The 21,954-nt window shown below is 39.7% G+C and overlaps 1 protein-coding gene across 2 annotated transcripts in view; it reads left to right on the top strand.

Annotated features, from left to right (window-relative positions):
• Positions 1-3,073: 3,073 nt before the first annotated feature.
• Positions 3,074-21,954, top strand: part of GRAMD2B (GRAM domain containing 2B) — a gene marked incomplete at both ends in the record, with an annotated part of 151,296 nt that continues 132,415 nt past the window's right edge. The window contains one exon of one of the 2 annotated variants that reach the window (XM_080698309.1): positions 3,074-3,198. In XM_080698309.1, the coding sequence (XP_080554435.1) occupies positions 3,074-3,198 (125 nt within the window). Of the gene's footprint in view, positions 3,199-18,546; positions 18,675-21,954 lie in introns of those variants that run through there. The other variant, XM_080698308.1, reaches the window with a different exon arrangement.

The raw sequence follows: 21,954 nt of genomic DNA, 5'->3' as shown, positions 1-21,954 counted from the left end.
CACCACACCTGGCTTTTGTGTGTAGGTTTTGCATGTTAAAAAAAAATCTGTGCACATGATAATCTAATTTCATGTTTTTTTCCAAAGAGTCATTGTGTTTTAAATCTACTCAGGAACATTGTACTTATCCTTGTATGTTTATTTTTAAGTGTGCATTGAACAGAAATGGCTAGAAAGCTACGCAATATAACATATTTTTCTCAGTCCTTGTCTTTTTCTGTTTGCCCTACTACAACAAAAAACATGAGCATAGATAATTTATAAAGAATATAAACTGGGTGTGTTGGCACATGCTTGTAATCCCAGCATTCCAGAGGCAGAGACCAGAGGATGGCAGCTCACGGACAGCCTCAGCTACTTAGCGAGGCCCTTCATGACTCAGTGAGATCCTGGTTCAAAAATTTTAAAAAAGACTAAAAACTAGGGCTGGGGGTATAGCTCAGAGGTAGAATGCCCCTGGGTTCCATCCCCAGTACCACACACCAAAAAAAAAAGAATATATAATTAGCTAGGTGTGGTGGTATACACTTGAAATCCCAGTACTTAGAAGGCTAAGACAGGAGGATCACATGTTCACAGCCAGCCTCAGCAAGTTCGTGAGGCCCTCTACAACTTAGACCCTATTTCAAAATAACAAATAAAAAAGGCTGGGGTGTAGCTCAGAGGTATAATACCTTTGAGTTAAATTCTCAGAGTCACAAAATAGCATATATAAATTTATGTAAAATTAAATATTTAACATTGCTTAATATTAATAATTATATTAAATTTAATGACATATACTTATTAATATTTAATATTGCTACATTATATAAATACATGTGGTTGTATAAAATATAAATATGTACATACATATAATTATATAAAACTATATGTACTTATTTATTTAATTATTTATTTATTTACTTTCTTGCCATTCTGGAGCCAGGGAGTTGAAGACCAAGATGCTAGCCCTTGGTGTCTGGTGAGAGAAATCTTGCTACATCAAGAGGAAGACAAAGGTGAGAGCAGCCAAAGGGCTGTGAGAAGCCTTTTCTGGAGAAGGGCCTTCCTCCCACCAACACTAGAAGCACTAGAAGCCCTCGTGCCCCAACCACCTCTTAGAGGCCTCGCCTCATAACAGATTTCACGTTGTACTAGGATCACACTGGCAAGCCCTGGATTTGGGAGACGCATTCAGATCACAGCAATTCTGTAGATATCTACCAAGCAAGTACGAGCACCTGATACTGTGAGGTACACTGACATGGACCTATAAAGTTGGGACCCATAAAGAGGGAAAAAAGAAAGCAAAGATTACCGGGACATTGACAGAGAGCAGCACTTTCTAAAATAGCAAAGCAGAGAGATGTGATCATTTCTGCACAGGGTGAGAGCGCTTTGGACAGTGTGGTCAGGGAAGGCCTGAGGCCTGAGGACGTGACAGGTGAACCCAAGCTGCACCACAAAAGGAAGAGCTGGAGGGAGGGAGAGGCCAGGAGGTGCAAGAGCCGAGAAAAACCCAGTAGAGAGAAGCAGGAGCTGAGCCGCGTGAGGCTGGGGAGGAAGGCAAAGACCACCAGGGCTGCAGGTTGCCGTGCAGATTTTAGTTTTAGTGAAACATGAAATCATCAGAAGATTTTAAGACAGGGAATAAAGCCGGGCAGGGTAGGCCAGCCGATAGTCTCAGCAACTTGAGAGTCTGAAGCAGGAGGATCTAGGGAGTCTCGTCCTGAATGTTAGTAAATGAGCTCTTAAGGGGACATTTTATGTCTAACTTTAACACCTGGTGACTGCAAAAAAGCCAGAGAAGACAAAGTACCACTCAAGGCTTCTTGAGGTCTGGACTCAGCGTCACCTCTGCCACAGTCTATTGGACAAAGCAAGTCACAAGCCCGCCCAGGTTAGAGTGGGCAGGCACCCCGTTTCTGTATGGGTTATTAATTTAATTGAGGTCATCGATGCCTTCAACCTACCACAGAATCTGAGGGCAAATTTGGTTTGAAAGAGTAGGAAAGAGGATAGACAAGAGAGGATACAGGTTCACATTTTTAACATGCACGGAAGCCTCTGGTCCCACTCTCTAGCCTTAAACTTGAGCATATTGTACCCTTCTCATTTCTAAGTCTTTTTCTTAGCATTTCTAATGTAAATAAACCATCTCCAACATACATTTTATTCTACAAAGGTCTTAGACCTAAACAAATTAAATACTTTAAAGCATGTAATGGTGAGTTCCAAGGACTAGGGGAAGAGATTATTTTGTTTCATTTTGGTTTTTTCGGGAAGCACTGGGGATTGAACCCAGGACCTAGCACATGCTAGGCAAGTGGTCTACCATTGAGCTATACCCCAGACCCTGTTTCCTCATTCTTCTAATCAGTGAACAACTTTAGTGTCTACATTAGAGACACAATGGAAGCATTGTTAAAAAAGAAAAATGGAAAAAAATCAACTTTCCATTGAATTCGCCTTCTGGCGTGACAGAATTATTGTCAGTAAATGTTTATTGAATCACTACAGTGAGGAAAGAATCATGATAAATAAGACACAAAATTGTGTGTGTGTGTTGTTTGTTTTAAAGGTATATTCTCATTATAGAAAGCACAGATGATGTGGGTGATAAGACATTGATAATACTGTTTGGTGGCGAATATTCTGTGTGGTGGTGAATGTTGTATTGGGTATGTTTAATTTATATAAATGTATAGTCACGACCTTTCAGGAGTAAACTGAGGACCATTTGGACAAGTTAGTCTGGCACCTTCAAGGCGGCACATAATATCCTCTAGTGAGGACAAATGTCAGGATGGGAGTCACACATAGCAGTCATGAGTAAGGGATCACCAATGTAATTCCATAGCGTCAAGATAGATGAAAAGCACTGGAGGCGAGGAGGTGGTGTGATCTCACCAGTCACAATGTTTCTATGGTTACTTCCTGAAGGCAGATATGAGTTTCAGGTGTGGCTGATCCCATCAGGCTGAGCAGACTCTGAAAGAGAAACTTTGATCCGGCACTTGTGAAGGCAGAGCAAACCCCGGGGCCAACAGGGCCACCACTGGCCGGCTCCTGGCCAGCTAGCCTCTAAGAGATGAAGGGAAGACCACAGGCCCTGCCAGCAAGGAGCATCCAGCAGAAGCTGCAAGCTCAGCTCACGCCCTGGAGGAACAAGTTCCGGGGAAGGGAAGCAAGGCCAGTGGATCCGAACCTGGAATTGTAAGTGACAGGCTTCAGACCTAGAGAAAAAAACACTATAGAGGGTGGTATTGCCCCTTTGTCATGTAAGAGATTTGGGGGGATCTCAAAGACAGAGTGTTACATGGAGAAGGGCTTTGGTTACTCCTTGGAGCATTTTTCTTATCGGTGGTGGTACGAACACAGGACGATCCCACAGACTTTAAAGTTCTCAAGAACCAAGTGCATTTTTTCTTTCTGTACTGGGGATGGAACCCAGGGGAATTCTACCTCCAAGCAACACCCCCAGCCCTTTTTTTTTATTCTTTATTTTGAAACAGAGTCTCACTGAGTTGCAAAGGGCCTCACTAAGTAGCTGAGGCTGTCTGCAAACTGTGATCCTCCTGTCTCAGCCTCCCATTGCTGGGATTACAAGCGTGCGCCACCATGCCCAACTAACTAAGTGCATTTTGTATGTTTACTGCATAGAAGAACTGGGAGTGTTTGGGTTCTCCTGTCATTCAAGCAGAGGGACGGTGAGCAATGCTAGAAGAGACTCAAAAGGTATGGTTGCGCTGGGCGTGGTGGCGCATGCTTGTAATCCCCACGCTTGGGAGGCGGAGACAGGAGGATCGCGCAGGTTCGAAGCCAGCCGCGCTGGCGTAAGAGACCCTGTTTCAAAAATATAAAATAGGTCTGGGAGTGTAGCCCGGAGGAAGAAGGGCTTCCAGGAACCCCAGTACCACCAAAAAAAAAAAAAAAAAAAAAGGTATGGTTGCAATCTGAGACTCTAATTGTTCAGAAATCAGTACTTCCCGTTTCAAGTGAAGGGAATATATATGCCACATAATATGCTGGTGCCGAGTCACATTGGTCGTGTCAACTCTAAGTTTGGGTTTTAAGTTCCTTTTAATAAAAAAAAAAAATAGGTTTTGTTTGGGCTTGGGTTTCTTTGAGTTCCTTCTAAGCAAGCACTATGGTTAGGCTTTCGGTTTAGGGCCTTTGGCTTTGTTTCCTGGTTTAAATTTTGTAAAACTACAAGTAGAAAACCAAGTATATATTGTAAGTATTTATTAATTCCTCCATCATTCCAACTACAGTTGCTTTAAGATTCCTCAAAGAATTCTATCTTCAAAGGATAAAGAATTGTATTATAAGGTTATTAAGCTCAACCCAGACCTGGGAAGGCAGTGAGTTACAGTGGACACAGGTAGACCTTTGGATTCTCCAGGCCTGCTTTGGAATCCCAGCTCTGTCGCCATGTAACTGAATGCGTGGACTAGGAAAAGAGATGATTTCCCTTGAGTTTCCATTTTCTTATCTCCAAAATGGTGGGGAAAAAAACCTATTTCCTAGCAATATCGAGGTATTATATAAGTTTCTATATGTAGTCTCTGGCATATAGCAATTACACAATAAATAAATTCCTGCCTCTTCTTTTTCTCCTTCTCTGAAAACCTAACAAGAAATTAAACCATGGTGTTAGAGAAACTGACTGGCTCTTAGCCCACGAGGTGGCCACACTAATCACCAAACCTACCCGCTTTTTAATGGGTGCAAGGGTCTGATGTCAAATTCAAACTTGGACTTATAAAAAAATCTCAAAATGACAACTGACTGCCTGGGCTAAGTGCTCACTGTGGCCGTGAGAGTGCCTCAGAAATTTAGTGAGCCCCTCAGCAACCTAGGGAGATCCTGTTTCAAATTTTAAAAAAAGGCTGGAGGTATAACTCAAAGATAGAATGCCCCTGGATTCAATCTCCAGAATCTATTCACACCCCTACACACACACACACAAAGCAGTTAAATATATCAGTTTTACTCCTGAGTATATACAAAAGAATTAAAAACATGTCCACACAAAAACTTGTAGAAAGATATCCACAGCATCATTATTCTTCATAGTCAATGCATGGAAACAATCCAAATGTCTATCAACTAAAGCACAGATACTACCAGGCGTGGCGGCGGCGCACGCTTATAATCCCAGCATTTGTGAGGCTGAGACAGGGGTATCATGGTACGCAGACAGCCTCAGCTATTTAGTGAGGTCCTTTGCAATTCAGTGAGACCCTGCTTCAAAACAAAGAATAAAAAATAGGGCTAGGGGTGTAGCTCAGAGGTAGAATGCCCCTGGGTTCCATCCCCAGTACCGAAAAAAAAAAAAGAAAAGATAAATAAAATGTAATATATCCATACAGTGGAATATTATGTTATCATAAAATGGAATGAAGTACTGTTATATGATATATGGATTAACTTATAAAACATTATGCTAAATGAAAGAAGCCAGCCACAAAAGCCATTTATATACAGTTGTATAGAATAGATACTTCTCTCTCTGCTGATGAGATATGGAATGTCTCATCTACAGAAAAAGAAAATAAAGTAGTAGATTAGTGGCCTAGGGCAGAGTGGGGAAGGTAATGAGGGAAGTTACTGCTCTTGGGTTCAAGGTTTCTTTGGGGAGTGATGAAAACATTCTAAAATTAGTAGGTGGGATGCTTGCATAACTCTGTAAATATACTTGAAAGCCACTAAATTATACACTCTAAACAGGTGAGCTTTGTACCATATAAATTAATAAAGCTACTTTTTAAAATTCCAAAGACAGCTTTTTAAATAAAACTTTATGGTTTATTATAAATATTGGCAGAAATAACTATAACTACTGATCAAAATAAATATAAAAACATTCTGGATACTTATGTGCCAAGCCATATTAAAAAATTTTTACAAACATCAACTAATTGCTTTCCCAACAAACCTATGATGTAGATATTGTTACTTCCATTTTACAGATTCAGAAACTAAAGCATAGGTTTTTTCAAGTCTCCCTGCTAATAAGTGGCAGAAAGAACTAATACACAGAGTCTTCATTTTAAAACAAAAATATGTATTGGTGCTATATTCTAAAATATGAGCTGAAGTTGAGATAACTGGGAAAATTTTTAAATATTAAAATGAATAACCAGGCATGGTGACATACGTCCGTGACTCCAATACTTGGGAGGCTGAGAAAGGAGGATGGCAGTTTGGCAGCCAGCTTCAGCAACTTAGTCAAACTAGCAATTTAGTGAGCCCCTGTTGGGAATTGGGTACAGGCTAATTGGGTGATGTGTGCGTGTATGCCTCTACCGTTGTGTTCTCCATTAATATGTATGACTACACTCCACCAATTAAAAAATGTAATAAATAAATGAAATTAAAAAATAAAATAGGGCTGGAAGTGTAGCTCAGAGATAGAGTACTCCTAGGTTCAATTATTAGTACTTCCCCTCAAAACAAAAATTAATTACAAAACCTAAGAAAGCTAATGGCTGAGAGTAAACTGTACCTATATATGTTGTTTTATATATGTATATACATTTTACTTGTGTGTGTGTATATGTACACTCTTACTCCACACAATAGCTGTGGAAAATGAGAAGCTGTAGGTTGTGTGAGGATAGCCCTCTCTCGTCCTGTCTGAAGACAGTACTAAACTCAGGTGGGCCACTGCTGGAGCCGGGACCTGGCTTGTTTTCACGCTCCAGTGAGTAAGATGAGGAGGAATTCTGCTCTGCACTGTCATGTGAAAGGAGCTGGATGACCAGGTCAAGAGTGAAAGGTGAACCAGAAGGCGCCCTCTCCCGGCATTGATGCCTCTGGTGACTCTGGGTGGGGTCCTCTGTCCCCTCAGGACACAAAGGAGAGCTCAGTAAACATGAAGACCTTAAGGAGACGCTTTCTAAACTCCTTACTGGTTCTAAAGTCTCACCATCTACCAGTGAGTTTCTAGACTATTCTCAAAAGCATCTTGGCCAGTGGGATATGTGCACACTGCCAAATCTTCCTTGAATCTGTTGCATGGAATTTTCCAAACAAGGTTTTGGTTCCATTGCAACCACTGTGGCCCTGGGCGCTCCAGCTGCTAGGGAGGAAACAAGATGTATTTTTCCTGATTTTAAAGGGAAAGCCTTCTTGAAAACAATCAAAACATATTTAGTAAGTGTTTAATATACGTTCAGGATTACCAAACTATTTTGACAAACCTTTGAAGGAAATGTAGTTTTTTTTGTTTTTGTTTGTTTTATATGTTTGTTTTGTTTTTGTTTTGTTTGTTGTTGTTGTTGTTTTCTGTACTGAGGATAGAACCCAGGAGCATTCTACCTCTGAGCTACATCCCCATTCCAATTTTTTTAATCTTTGAAACAGGATCATACTGAGTTGCAAAGGACCTCATTAAGTAGCTGAGACTGGCTAAGAACAGCCATTCTCCTGTCTCAGTCTCCCAAATGCTGGGATTGCAAATTTGCACCACCACACTTGACTTCATAAATGTAGTTTCAGATTATGTTAATTGTGATCATCCCTAGGAGCTAAGGAGTACAGAATTTTTTCTTCATTATACATTGTGTATTTTCAAAATGTTTTCAATAAACATACATTAGTTTTACCAAAAAAAGTACATCTTTAAAACTTCATGAATACAATGTTGTGAATATAGTTAATGCCACTAAACTATAAGCTTTAAAATGAGTAAAATAGTGAATTTATTGTTAAATATATTCTATCTCAATAAAAAATAATACCAAAAAACCCTCGTATGAGGAGACCAGTACTCATACCATCCTCAGAACTATTTCTCTGGAAAGAATTACCAATTTCTACAAAATTATATAACGGTAGAATGTACAATAACTACCGTGTAATTTGTCGGATAAAAAATATTATTTAAGCCAAAGAACGCAAGTTTCTTAAACCTTGCAACTTTGGGGATAAATTCAGATGTTTTACCAAACACCCATATTTAGATGTTTGTGTGTTTACAATGGCAGGAAGATGTCAGCTTATACTGACTCTCTGAGCACATGGTCAGCATCTCTTCTCAAGGCCATGTTCAAGGCATCAGGTTAGTAGCTTGTGATCAACTATAGTGAAAGAGTTTACACTATGAAATCGGCCAATGGTATAAATCAGAGCTTTCTTCTCTTTCTCCTCTTTCTCCTCCTTTAGGAAAACTAGTTTATTGACACATCATTGTTAAACAATAGATATATTCATCAATCAACAGAAGTGTATGATAACAGAATATTTAAAATCAATTATCTTAACTCATTTTACAATTTTAAGCAAATATAATTAAAAACAATAAAAAGATGTGCCCAAGTTGGTGATAAAACTGGAATAGGAACTTGGGTTTTCAAATTTCTTTCCCTTGTACCACAAAGATGACATGCAGAAAAGAAAAGGCTACCTTAAGTCTGATCTCACCATGTTTACTGGAGCTGCCAAATCAATTTTCTAATCTATCTGGGGGCACAATTCCCTCTTAAGTCATGACTGCTACAGATAACCGTTTTCCATCAAGGGCAGCACAGATTTCTCTGCATCCTCTCAGAGAAGGGCTTATGACTTTAGGGTAGAAGTAACCTCCTCTCCAAACTTAACCAGAGAATAAAGGAAATCATCAGGAAAGAACTTTAAATCTAATTCAGTCCATGAGTTAGAGTGGACTCTTCCAGCCTGATTAGCATGGCCATTACCATGAGTGTCAACATCTCATAGGCCCAGACTGTTAACACTCACTCTACCTCTGAGATTAGACCTTCTAATCCACATGCAAGTACACAGCTGATATGACATTGAAAAAAGTAAATCATACCTTTACCTATATTATATGTGACTCAATATTAGTGAAAATATGACTGGCTCAAAAATCCTAGTCATCAACAACACTTTTTGAAGCTATACAACAGACAGGCTTCCTGCTTGAACTTTCCACCCCAAAAGGCATATGCTTAGCATATACAAGCTAATGTTATTAAAACTAACTTGGAGACTTCTGGGAAGATGGCGACCAAGAAAAGCAGCATTTATGAGTCCTGCTAACACTTGATCTCTATTGCCACAAAATCAGCGCTTTTCATAGCCAAAAAACACTATCATCAGAGAAATAAAAAATGTAAATATAAAGGACAGAGAAAAAGAACTCTAGAAGAACAACCAGAGGCCAGAAAAGAAACCAGCCTGCAATGTGGTGGCAGAGCTGCACCAGCGCCATCTTCCCTCACAGCACCAGGCTCCAGAGAAGAAAGGTAAACAAGGAGCTGAAGTGAGCAGCTGCGGATCATTTGGATATAATCCAGCAGTTCTTCTGGCACAAAGAACGACTAAAACTCCCAGTGGACAAGATCATCACGCCTTCCAGGGACTCAGAACATAGCTCAAAACCAGTAAAGAAATATACCAGCCTCACGGCTGAGGGCGTAGCAGCGGCTCCATATTGCCAGCAGCAGTGGTGAGTTCACCAAGCCCACGACAGCTGCAGATCGGCACGCACAATAACCATAAGTGAAATTGCAGCCCCGATAGGAGAAATCCCAGCACTGCATGCCCAGGGACTTGCGCAGCTTTGACAATCTCCCTGGGTCTGAAATTTTACAGACCAACCAGTGAAGGAGTAGCGGTGGCAGAAATACCACACCCTAGTTGCAGCTCCCTGTGGGAAAACAACCAGCCCGGCACCCCCACGGTCTCGTGCAGCCTTGATTTACTCCCTGGGTCTGAGACTTTACAATACGACCCAGCAAAGGAGTAGTGGCAGCTGAGATTAGCACAAACTCCAGATTAAGAGCACCCTAAATGAAGTCATGGTGACCCGGGGAAGAACCCAGAGAAGGCACAAACTTCTGAAATCATGGGAAGAGGAACAACAATAGAGCAATGAATTCCCACAACCCCATAATATCAGAACCTGATAACACAGAAATTCAGAGATCTCCAGAAGATCAAATCAGGAATATAACTGTAGAAATAATAAAGGACTTTCGAAAAGAATTTAGAGAGAGTCTAAAAGAAATAAAGGATGCAATCACTGAGGTAAGGCATCAATTCAAACTATAAACAATCAATTAGACCACATTGAGAATAGAATCTCGCTCCTAGAAGATGATCATTCCAAAAATGAATATATAATTTATGACTTAGAAAAAAATTCAGACAGCAGGAATCTGACATTGAAGAAATATGGGCCCATTTTAAGGTTATTCTTAGGTTACTAAGAATAATCAGATTAGAGGAGGGAAAAGAAGGTGAAACCAAACGAATCAATAATCTTTTCAAATAAATAATAGCAGAAAGTTTTCCAAACATAGAGCAAGAAATTGATACACAGGTCCAGGAAACTTACAGAACTCCCATTAGACAGGATCAGAGAAGAGGATCCCCATGCCACATAATTGTCAAAATGACCAATGTGGAAGCCAAGCAGAGTATCTTAAAGGCAACAAAAACAAAAGGCCAAGTGACATTCAGAGGCAAACCAATTAGTATCACTCCAGACTTCCCAAACCAAGTCATGAAAGCCAGAAGGGCTTGGAGTAACATATTCCAAACTCTGAAAGAAAACAACTTCCAGCCAAAAATTTCCTACCCAGCAAAACTTTCTATCAAATTAGATGGAGAAATAAGAAGCTTCCATGACAAACAGAAACTGAAGGAATTTATGTCTTCAAAACCAGCACTAGAGAAAATACTCAAAGAGATGAACTATAAAGAAGAAATAGGGCCGGGCGTGGTGGCGCACGCTTGTAATCCCCGCGCTTGGGAGGCAGAGACAGGAGGATCGCGCAGGTTCGAAGCCAGCCGCGCACGCTGGCTTAGGAGACCCTGTTTCCAAAAATGAAAATATAAAAAAAATAGGTCTGGGAGTGTAGCCCGGAGGTAGAAGGGCTTCCAGGAACCCCAGTACCACCAAAAAAAAAAAAAAAAAAAAAAAAAGAAGAAATAGGTAATACACACCAGAACCAGAGAAACAAGATTTTCCATCCAGCAGACAACTAAGCAAAGAAGAATAAACAGTATTTCAAACAGAAATAAAAATCTTAACATGTTAGAAATGAAAAGTTATCTCTCAATAATCACACTGAATGTAAATGGCCTCATTTCCCCAATAAGAAGACATAAAGTGGCAAAATTGATTAAAAACCAGAATCCATCCATCTGCTGCTTACAAGAAAATCAATTTACAAGTAAAGATAGTAACAATTTCAAGGTAAAGGGCTGGAGCAAGGTAATTCATGTTAAGTAGCTATCCTAACAAATGGGAAGTAGTATTTCACTATAGTTTTTATTTGTATTTCCTTAATGATTAGTTATATTATGATAATGATGAGTGATATTCATGTGTTTATTGATCATATAAAAATCTTTGGAGATTCATTACCTATTTTTTACCTATCTTTTACCTATTTTTAAATTGTATTTTTTTGTTTTTATTGTTGCTAATTTTTAGGATTTCTATTTGGAATATTAATATACCTTCAGATATAGCATTTGGAAATATTTCATCCCATTTTATCAATAAATTTTAAATCTGCATTGCCTTTGGATGTACAATATTTTTTTATTTTTTATGAAGTTTGTTTATTCTTTTGTTGCCTTTTCCATTTGGAATCTTATCTAAGAAATCACTGCCAATGTCAATGTTGTGAAGTTTTATGACCCAGGTTTTCTTCTAAAAGTTTATAGTCTTAAGATTTAGGTCTTTTATCTATTTTGAGTTGATATTTGTATATGGTTTTAGGTAAGGGTCCAATTTTATGCCTTTTCATGTAATTGTTATTTTTCAACAATATTTAGAGAAAAGATTATTATTTCCTTCATCAAATGTTCTTGGAAACCTTGTCAAAAATAACTTGACCATATATGGAAGAATTTATTTCTAGGCTTTTTATTTTACTCCACTGGTTTATATATCTGCCTTTGTAGCAGTACTACCCTGTTTCGATTATTGTTGCTTTATAAGGTTTGAAATCAGAAATTGTACATCTTCTAGCTGTGTTATTTTTCAAGACTTTTTTGGGGTGTTTAGCATTCATATTTCATGTTAGGATAGATTTTTTCTGAAAATAAATAAATAAATGTATAAAAAATAAAGTAAAGTAAAAAAAAGTTGGAATTAAACACCAAAAAAATATTAATGCAGTCACTTTGGAAAACAGTATGGAAGATCCTCAGAAGAAGGAAAACAAACTTACATATGACCCAGCAATACCACCTCTGGGTATCTACCAAAAAGAATGAAAACCAAAATACCAAACTAATGCATGAGCAACCATGTTCATAGATGCACAATTCACCACTGCCAAACTGTGGAACCAGCCAAGATGTCCTTCAACAGATGAGTGGATTACAAAACTCTGGGATGTGTACACAATGGAATTTGCCCAGCCATAAAGAAGAACAAAATTATGGCATTTGCAGTGAAATGTCACATAAAATAAGAAATCAGATGCTTTCCCTAATGTGCAAAAATTAGGGAGAAATGGATAACAGGAGGAACTCTAGATGAAGAAGAGATCCTGTAGAAGAGCAATTAAAGTGACCTGAGGGGATGGGAGGGGGGAAGAGGGAAATTCTTTATAGCAAATGATGTACTTAAACAAACATATCAAAGTTAATCAGGAAACCAAGCATGGGAAGGAGGGAGGGGGCAGGGAGAGGTTAGGGTTGATTGGGTGATGTGTGCATGTATATCTCAAGTTTTTTTATCCTATTAAGAAGTATGACTACAATGCACCAATAAAAATTTATTTTAAAAAACTAACTTGATCCCAGCATAATCTACCAGATAAATCCTAAAGCACAAATATTTCTAATTTTGCTTAATTGTAGAGGAAATCTCATTTATTTATAAATGGAAATTAATTAATTTATTTATTTATTTATTTATTTTGCGGGTCTGGAGATGGAACCCAGGGGCATTCAACCTCCAAGCCACACCCCCTGCCCTATTTTTTTTTTTTATTCTTTATTTTGAAACCAGATCTCACTGAGTTGTAGAAGACCTCACTAAGTAGCTGAGGCTGTCCGCGAACTGCGATCCTCTGGTCTCAGCCTCCCGAATGCTAGGATTACAAGTGTGTGCCACCACACCCAGCTTATAAATGGAAATTTATTTTTAATGCCTCTAGAAAGCTTAGTTTTGAAACTGTTTATCTGGTGTTTTCAGTTTAGCTTGTTGCTTTGCTATCAAAATCCCACACTTCTCAGCAGAGGAGGAAGAAGAAAAGAAGAATAAACAAGCATACAGACGCCACCTCCTATCTGGCATAGCACCAGTAGGTACATTAGTTCCTTCTTTGTGACCTTCAGATGCCTGGATATAAGGCAACCTTTCGTTTTGTGTATTTGGTCTTTGTGTGAGACGACTACCAAATGCACAAAAATGAACTGTTGAAACTATGGGCCTAGTTTCATTGAGGAAAAAAAAGCATAATCTTATGGTCGAACTTTAATTCATGGGGTTTGAGCAAGGAAATTAGAGCTTAATAAGACTTTCAACATTGTCTAGGCAGGAATATTAAACTCAAATGCAGATGTTTAGAATGCACGCAGCAGACCAGGCTGAGTGAGACAATGAAGGCGGGAGACTGAGCCAAATGTCAGGGTTCGGCATGGCGCGAGAGGGCTCTTCAAACTACTGAGTACCAACCAGGCCTTGTCATGCTCTTATCAGGTCTGATTTTTCAGACAAGGCCAGATAAACATATTCTACATGCAAGATGTAAGGAATTCTGCTTACAAGCATGATAAAGGCCAAGCAAAACATGTCAGCAGGCCAAATCTCACCTAAAATCTCTTGATTTGGCAGAAGAACAAAGCCAAGTCCAAAGACCTTTTTAATTGACTCACCAAGTGGAAAAGCCCAAATTCACTTTTCTTTTTCCCCTGTCAAGCTCTTTCACAAACTCAGTTTATAAAGCTACACCACTGTCACTTATTAGAGTATCAGAAAGTAAAATATTTAAGTCATTGGTGGTCTTACTTAAAACTGCCTGCTAGTTACCAGTTTTTCTCATGCATATAAATTTTTTTATTCTCAATTTCCATAGAAGGCTAGAAAAGAGCCTTGGCTGCCTTTACCCCAGTTATATTCTAGTTGTTATTCTATGTTGTTCATTTTTGCCAGTGTTTATTCTCTTCGTATAGTTATATTCACACAAATGTCCTATTCCTGGTGTTTCTCTTTGATCTTCCAGTCTTTTCATTTTCACGCACGAAAATGGGAGTGTAGCACAAGTTGCAGTTGCCTTGGGCAGAGGCCACATCCAATGGTAAATGGGCCAGCTGATGTCAGTGCTCTGCTCCAAATGTGGACCACTGAATCGCAGTCAGCTGCTATCAGTCTTAAAAACAGAGCAGTCAGAATCTACATTTTCTGGACAGGGGTTGTATCTCAATGGTAGAACCCTTGCCTAGCATGTACAAGGTCCTGGGTTCAATCTCCAGTAAAACACACACACACACACACACACACACACACACACACACACACTAGAATCCATATTTTTCTTTTGGTGGTCATATGCCTCAGAACCTTATTTCCATTTGAACAGAAAGTCCAAACATAATCACCTGAAAATTTGTCAGATTTATCACAGGCAGCTCCTGTCAAGAAGTGAAATTCCTAGGCAAGCTCCAGCAGAATCCTGCCCGCAGACAGGTTGAAACTGTCTCCTCTCACAAGCAGCTGCTTAGTTTAAACCTTGAATACCTCTATGGAGGGCCTGAGCATTCCAGGTTTCTGCCACCTCAGAGTTTTAATCACCTTTCCAGCTCCTGAAGATAGTTGAGTTTTTGACCTCTGCTCTAGACTTTCAGCAAATCATAGCTTCAGCATAATTTCTCATAAGGAGCTGACTCAACACCTTACCGAAGAGTTCAGTCAAGACTGTTTAACTACTTTAGAGTGCTTCCCAGAGGCTGGCAAGCTGCTCCCAGACAGACATAACCATAGGACCCAGATGACTGAAGTAATGGTCCAACTCCTGTCCTGCTTCCAAAATGTCATGTGTATGACCATACAGTGACCATCATTGTATTCCCATGACCTGCAAGATACATGTTTAAACACTGGCACTCAACATTCCTCACAATTCACCTTCCTTGTGAATGTTAAAATGGATTCTTCTACATCACTAACACAAACCCTACTCTCGTGCACACACCTGGTCCACACCAATTTTATCTGCCCATGAGCCCTCTTCTCTTTCCTTTCTTTCCAGGGTGGCTTCATTGAAACTCAACTCAAATCCCATCTTTTCCATGATGCTTTCTGAAGTCATATCAACTGCAGATGATCTTACCTCCATTTATTTATTTATTTATTTATTTATTTATTTATTTATTTTTGTGGTACTAGGGGTGGAACCCAGGGGCATTCTACCTTCAAGCTACACCCCCAGCCTGATTTTTTATTCCTTATTTTGAAATAGGATCTCACTGAGTTGTAAAGGGCCTTCCTGAGTAGTTGCGGCTGGCTGAGATCGGTGATCCTCCTGTCTCAGCCTCCCAAATGCTGGTATTACAAGCATGCACCATCACACTCAGCTTTGCCTCCATTTTTTTGTGTGTGTGGTACTGGGGTTCCTAGAAACCCTTCTACCTCCAGGATACACTCCCAGACCTCAAATATATATATATATATATATATATATATATATATATATATATTTTTTTTTTTTTTTTTTTATGGTAGTACTGGGGTTCCTGGAAGCCCTTTTACCTCCGGGCTACACTCCCAGACCTATTTTATATTTTTGAAACAGGGTCTCTTACGCCAGCGCAGCTGGCTTCGAACCTGTGTGACCTCCTGTTTCTGCCTCCCAAGCGCGGGGATTACAAGCATGTGCCACCACGCCCGGCTTTTTTTTTTTTTTTTTTTTTTTAATTTGGAAACAGGGTCTCTTAAGCCAGCAAGGCTGGCTTCGAACCTGCGCCACCCTCCTGTCTCCGCCTCCCAAGTGCGGGGATTACAAGCGTGCGCCACCACACCCGGCAGCTTTGCCTCCTTTTAAGTATCAAAAGCTCAGTAAATATTTGTGGAGCAAATGGATTCCATCATGACCATTTTCTTACTTTGACCCAATTTTTTAGTTGTTTTTGTTTTGCAGCACTGGAGATAGAACTCATGGGCATTCTACCTCCAAGCTATACCCCAAGCCCTATTTTTTTTATCTTTACTTTGAAACAGGGTCTAACTACATTAATCACTAAGTACCTGAGGCTGACCATGAACCTGTGATCCTCCTGTCTCAGCCTCCCAAGTACTGGAATTACAAGCATGTGCAACCATGTCTGGCTTTAATTATGACCCGGTTTTTAAAATTAGCCTCTCTATCTATAAAAATTGTAATTTGGGTAAGAATTGAGATGTTACATATGAAATTATCTGTCAGCCAACGTTGTGGCACACACTTTTAATCCCAGCATTCAGGAGGCTGAGACAGGAGGATCGCAGTTCAAGGACAGCCTCAGCTACTTAGGGAGGCCCTTTGCAACTTAGTGAGACCCTATTTCAAAATAAAGAAAAGAAAATAGGGCCGGAGTGTTGCTCAGAGGTAGAGTGCCCCTGGGTTCAATCCCAGTACCACAAAAAAAGAAAAAAGGAATTATCTGTCAGAGTTGCTATAAAGCCTCAAAATATATTAGCTAATACAGAGACTCAAGAAATACTAGCCTGACTTATTGCCTCCCCACCTCTTTCATTTATATTTTTTCAATTATGCACATTATCTCTTTCTAGCTACAATGTTGGTGAGGACTCATTTTTAAAAACTGTCTCACTAACTGCAACTGCATAGAACTTTGCCAACAGATGCATAGTTGCTAATTGAGTGAGTACTTAAAAAGCTCATCTATTGAAAAATATCCCCAAAGACTAGCCACCAACACTGGGATTTCTCCTTTAGAGACATTCTGTTAAGCACTGACCCCAGTTAAAATCCAAACCTGCATGAGAGAGTAACATATTACATGTCATAGGTTTTTAACACCTTTGCTAATTAGTCTGTTTTGTTTATAAGAAGCAGAAATTACTGTGCAGGCTGCTGCAATTATGTACAGTACAGTGGTTGGTTTGATTCTTTGGCAATAACTAAACTTAGTCAATGTCATTTCAACATGACTTCCAACACAGTGGTAGTAGAGATAAGGGAAGGAAAGAGAAATTCAGTATGCCCCATTCAGGAAGGACAGGAGGGAATAGCCAGCAGTGAACCATCAGAATTACACCATGGGGCACTTGGCAATAGGTGACGCCCCATCAGTTTGCCCAGCACTAAGGAGGATTCAAGGTATTTAATGCTAAAAAATGAAAAATCCCAGGCAAACTAGGATAAGAGAGTCACCTAATAGGCACCAGAAAAATCCCACTGAAAGACAATTTTGTCCAATTTCAAGCATGGGCTTAGAACCAGTACCGCACAGAGCAGCACAAACCTGTCCCTGCTCGGCTATCAGTTCGTCAGAGCAAAGTGCTAACGAGGCCAAGGCTAAAGGTTTGATTTCCCAGGAAACTTTGCTCTCTTCCACAGTCAGGATCTGCGGACTTCTCCTAAGCCAGCCATCATCATTGACCAGTCACAAAGGCAATCAGAAGAGAAATCATAGCTACTAGAACACTACTGCTAGAAACATTGGTGGAAGGACAGATGTTTTCCTGGGCGTGGACATTAAGTGGCTTCAAGAAACTCAACTCCCGAACTTCCTTGGGTCTAGTACAGTGTAAATCTAGACAGCAATAGTAATGCACAGAAAAACTGCCATTGCCGTGCGTAGTCTCCATGTAATCGCCTTCTAATCCTATGAGCTAGGCAAGGCGAGGTCAAGCACAGTGGGGTTGGGACCACCTGTGGCTGCCCAGCTAGAGAGCAACAGAGATGGGCCACAAACTCCCAGTGTGTGTTTGTCTTTGTTGTTAAGTACAGGTCACAGCCTCCTGTAACTTAGCAAATACAGAGCCTGCCTGTGAGACTCCCTTGACTTTGTACATGCCTTGACCTAATAACTCAGAATCCTTCAGGCCCCGAGGGCTGAGGAGTGCAGCCTTGAACCACCTATGCGTGCTGCCAGGCTTAGGCTGCAACACACACAGGGCACAGCCACTTTCTGTGTGTGCAGAGATGAGAAGCACATCTACCTCCCCACCCGTTTGGCCAGGCTCAGGTGATTGAGAAAAGCATCCTGCTTCCCTGCCTCCCCCACCTCCATGCGGCCAGCCTCTGCTCCTCAGTATTTTCTTTAAGTGTTGTCTTTTTTCTGCCTAAGCCCACAAACTTAGTGGTGTTCGCATTAGTAAACTGAAGGCTGAATTTTCCAAACACATTTACTTCTCTTTTAGAGCAAATGTCAGTAGGATGAAAACCACCCATGTCATACTGATACGTTACTTATTAACTTTAAAAAAAAAAAAAAAAAAAGCCTCCACTGGAGCAGGAGTCAGGTGAAGAGCTTCCTGCAGTGCAGGAACTGTGCAGAGCTGAAACAAACATTTCACTCTACTTTGGAGATTCAGGAATGAGCCCTTGAGCTCACTTCTTGGCGGTGGACACAAGCAGTACAATGGTGAAGAAAAGGTTGTCCTCCAATGACTCGGTGTTCAGGTTTGATGATCGTGGCAGCCTAAGGAAGGAGGCCAGTGTGGACAACCCACACAGCTCCACGGACAGCCCCAGCTCGGTGGTTCTCAGGTAGGGGGAATCTGGCCCTGGCCATCTCGTACGTCTCCGGGCAGCCTCAGCCACCCCACAGGTGGCCCCAGGAATGCTTCCAAAGGGAAAAAGCAGCCCAGGGATCTGGTCAATTAATTTTAAAAAGACAACAAAAAGAAGGGACATGATCTGAGCTAAGGAAAAAATCATCTTTATATTTGGTTAGTACTGAATAACTGACCAATGGGCAGTTCCTCAACTGCTGACCCCATGTCAGGTTCACAAGAAATGAAGCTGGGTAGCTAAGCCAAAAACCTACTTGGAGGTCAGAGTTACCGAATTATTGCTAAAATATTATTAAGTGGGAATTATTAAAATATTAAGACAATTGCTGTATTTTTGCCTTTTTAAATTAGTAAAATTGTATTAGCCAGGCTGGGCATGGTGGCACACTTCTATAATCCCAGTACTTGGGAGGCTGAGATAGGATAGCAGGTTTTCAAGGCCAACCTCAACAATTTAGCAAACTTTTGTTTTAAAATAAAAAATAAGCCAGGCGTAATGGCACACGCTTGTAATCCCAGCATTTGGGAGGCTGAGACAGGAGGATCACAGTTCAAGGACAGCCTCAGCTACTTAATGAGGCCCTGTGCAATGCAGTGAGACCCTGTTTCAAAAAAAAGAATAAAAAATAGGGCTGCGGGTGGAGCTCGGAGGTAGAATGCCTCTGGGTTCCATCCCTAGCACTGCAAAATAAATAAGTAAATAAGTAAATAAATAAATAAATAAATATAAATAAAGGAGGGCTGAAGGTGTAGCTCAGAGGTAGACTGCCCCTGGGCTCAGTCCCCAGTAACACACACACACACACACACACACACACACAATACTAGCTATAATCTTGATTACTTATTTGTAGTGATTTATAGCAGCTTTAATCAGATTCAGAACATGTCCTTTTTAACCTGTAAATAAACAGTCACAACAATACCACCTAAGGTGGTATTGGAGAATTACATATTTTAATAAACATTTCAATCGCTTACAAACTATTCATTTTGTCTCAGTAGTTCTCTAGCAATTTATAAATGTAGAACTCAAATATGAGTTCCTCGTGGAACTTTTATGTATCTAATTTCTCAAGTTCTGAAAGCAAAGGAATGACTTCCACACCCAGACCTCGCCTGTAGATAATACCACATCCAGAAAGCCAAAGGTTAAACGTGATTGTTTTCTTCCTTAATCATTTAAAGTCACTTACACATAGAAAGTGCTTTAGGTTATAGGCTCTAAGGGCAGGGGTGCAGCCCAGGGCAGAGCACTAGCCCGGCACCCGCACACATGAGGCCCTTTGTTCACTCTCCACTATTAGTGCAAAACACCAATAAGTAATAGCTTTTTAAAAATGTATCCAGATGCCAGGTGTGGTGGTGCATGCTTGTAATCTCAGCATTCAGGAGGCTGAGAAGGAGGATCCAGGTTCGCAGCCAGCCTCAGCTACTTAATGAGGCCCTTTGTAGCTCAGTGAGACTGTTTCAAAATAAAAAGTAGGGCTGGGGACATAGCTCAGAGGTAGAATGCCCCTGGGCTCCATCTCCAGTAGAGAAAAAAAAAATCAAAAATTAAAAATCCCATCTTATTTAATGGCATTCACATATCAGAATGCCAGAGTATATAAACAAATAATTTTAAAAAGAAGTTTTAGAAGCTAAGAATCTATGCAAATGGTTGCTTAACATATCTGTTTTCAAGTTTGCCTAATTTTTTATCTACCATTAAAAAGAATCTATCTTATTTGCATCAGAGTTGTTTCAGCAAGAATATAGCTCTCTGACTAAAAATGTAAAACTCCTGAATTATCCCCATATTTTGCCGAGCTTCAAGTAAATGTCTCTTGAATGTTTTGTCTGCTTAACCGTCTCTCAAGTAGACTGTCATACAAACATCCCTTGCGCTGCAAGCTCTAATCAGGAAAAAGAAGCTAAATTAAAGTGCATCCGCAAACAAACACAGATAAAATACATAAAGTATAATTTGAATAAATATGATAGATAAGATTTTCATAATTATAAAAAATAAACAAGATAAAAATAAAATAAAAATCTGTACCAACCTAAACGCAAGCTCTTTCAGAAAGAGCCTACACCTATGTCACCTACATATTCTAGTATTCAACATCAAGTCTTTGTCTTCACATTCCTAAGCGCAACCTTAATATGCATGTTGGAACCAATCTAAAAATATCTCCAAATAATTTAAACACTAAAAGACTTTCAGTATAATTGAAATATCTAGTTAATGTTTTGTATTGAAAATGATTCATGGAAGCATTCAGGTACACATTGGCACACTGGTATTTTGGAGGGTTTATTTGTTTGATTTGTAGGGGGGATTCTATCTCTGAGCTACAACCCCAGCCTTTTTATTATATATAATATATTTTAATATTAAAATATATATCAATAATATATGTATATTTAAAATATATATTAAGACATATATTTTAATATATTTTTAATATTATATATTTTATATTTTATATATACATACATACATATATGTTTATATATAAATATATACACATACTTATACATACATACATGCATATACACACATACGTATATATGATTGATAGATAGTTTGGGAGTTTGGGGGAGTTGCAGTACCAAGGATGGAATCCAGGGGCATTGTACCTCTGAGCTACACCCCCAGGCCTATTTTTTAATCTTTTTATATTTTGAAACAGAGTCCGGCTAAGTTGCTGAGGCTGGCATTGAACTTTCAATCCTCCTATCTCAGCTTTTCAAGTACTGTGATTATAGCTATGTACCACCACAACTATCTCAAATTTTTTAGATAAAAAAATAAGACCAAGTAAATACTTTCCTTTACCTTTTAATTTTTTTTTTTTTTTTTTTTTTTTTCGGGCCTGGGGATAGAACCCAGGGGCATTCGACCTCCGAGCTACACCTCCTGCCCTATTTTTTATTCTTTATTTTGAAACCGGGTCTCACTGAGTTGCAGAGGGCCTCACTAAGTAGCTGAGGCTGTCAACGAACCGCAATCCTCCGGTCTCAGCCTCCCGAATGCTTGGATTATTACAAGCATGCAGCACCACGCCCAGCTGACCTTCTAAATAAATATTAAGAATTTATGTGGTTGGTTTGGTATCCTGTTGTTCTTCTCATGGACTAAAGCTTTTTATCAACCAACTACCTTAAATAGGTACTGGTAGAACTTATGCAGCGTTTTTATTCAATGATTCGATCCAACAAAAGTTTATTGAGTAACCATTATACACCAGGCTATGGGGGAGACC

The sequence above is a fragment of the Muscardinus avellanarius genome, assembly GCF_963383645.1.
Source record: "Muscardinus avellanarius genome assembly, chromosome: 7".
NCBI classification, from domain to species: Eukaryota; Metazoa; Chordata; class Mammalia; order Rodentia; family Gliridae; genus Muscardinus; species Muscardinus avellanarius.
The sequence above is the reverse complement of the archived record's forward strand: the minus strand, read 5'-3'. Positions and strand labels throughout refer to the sequence as shown.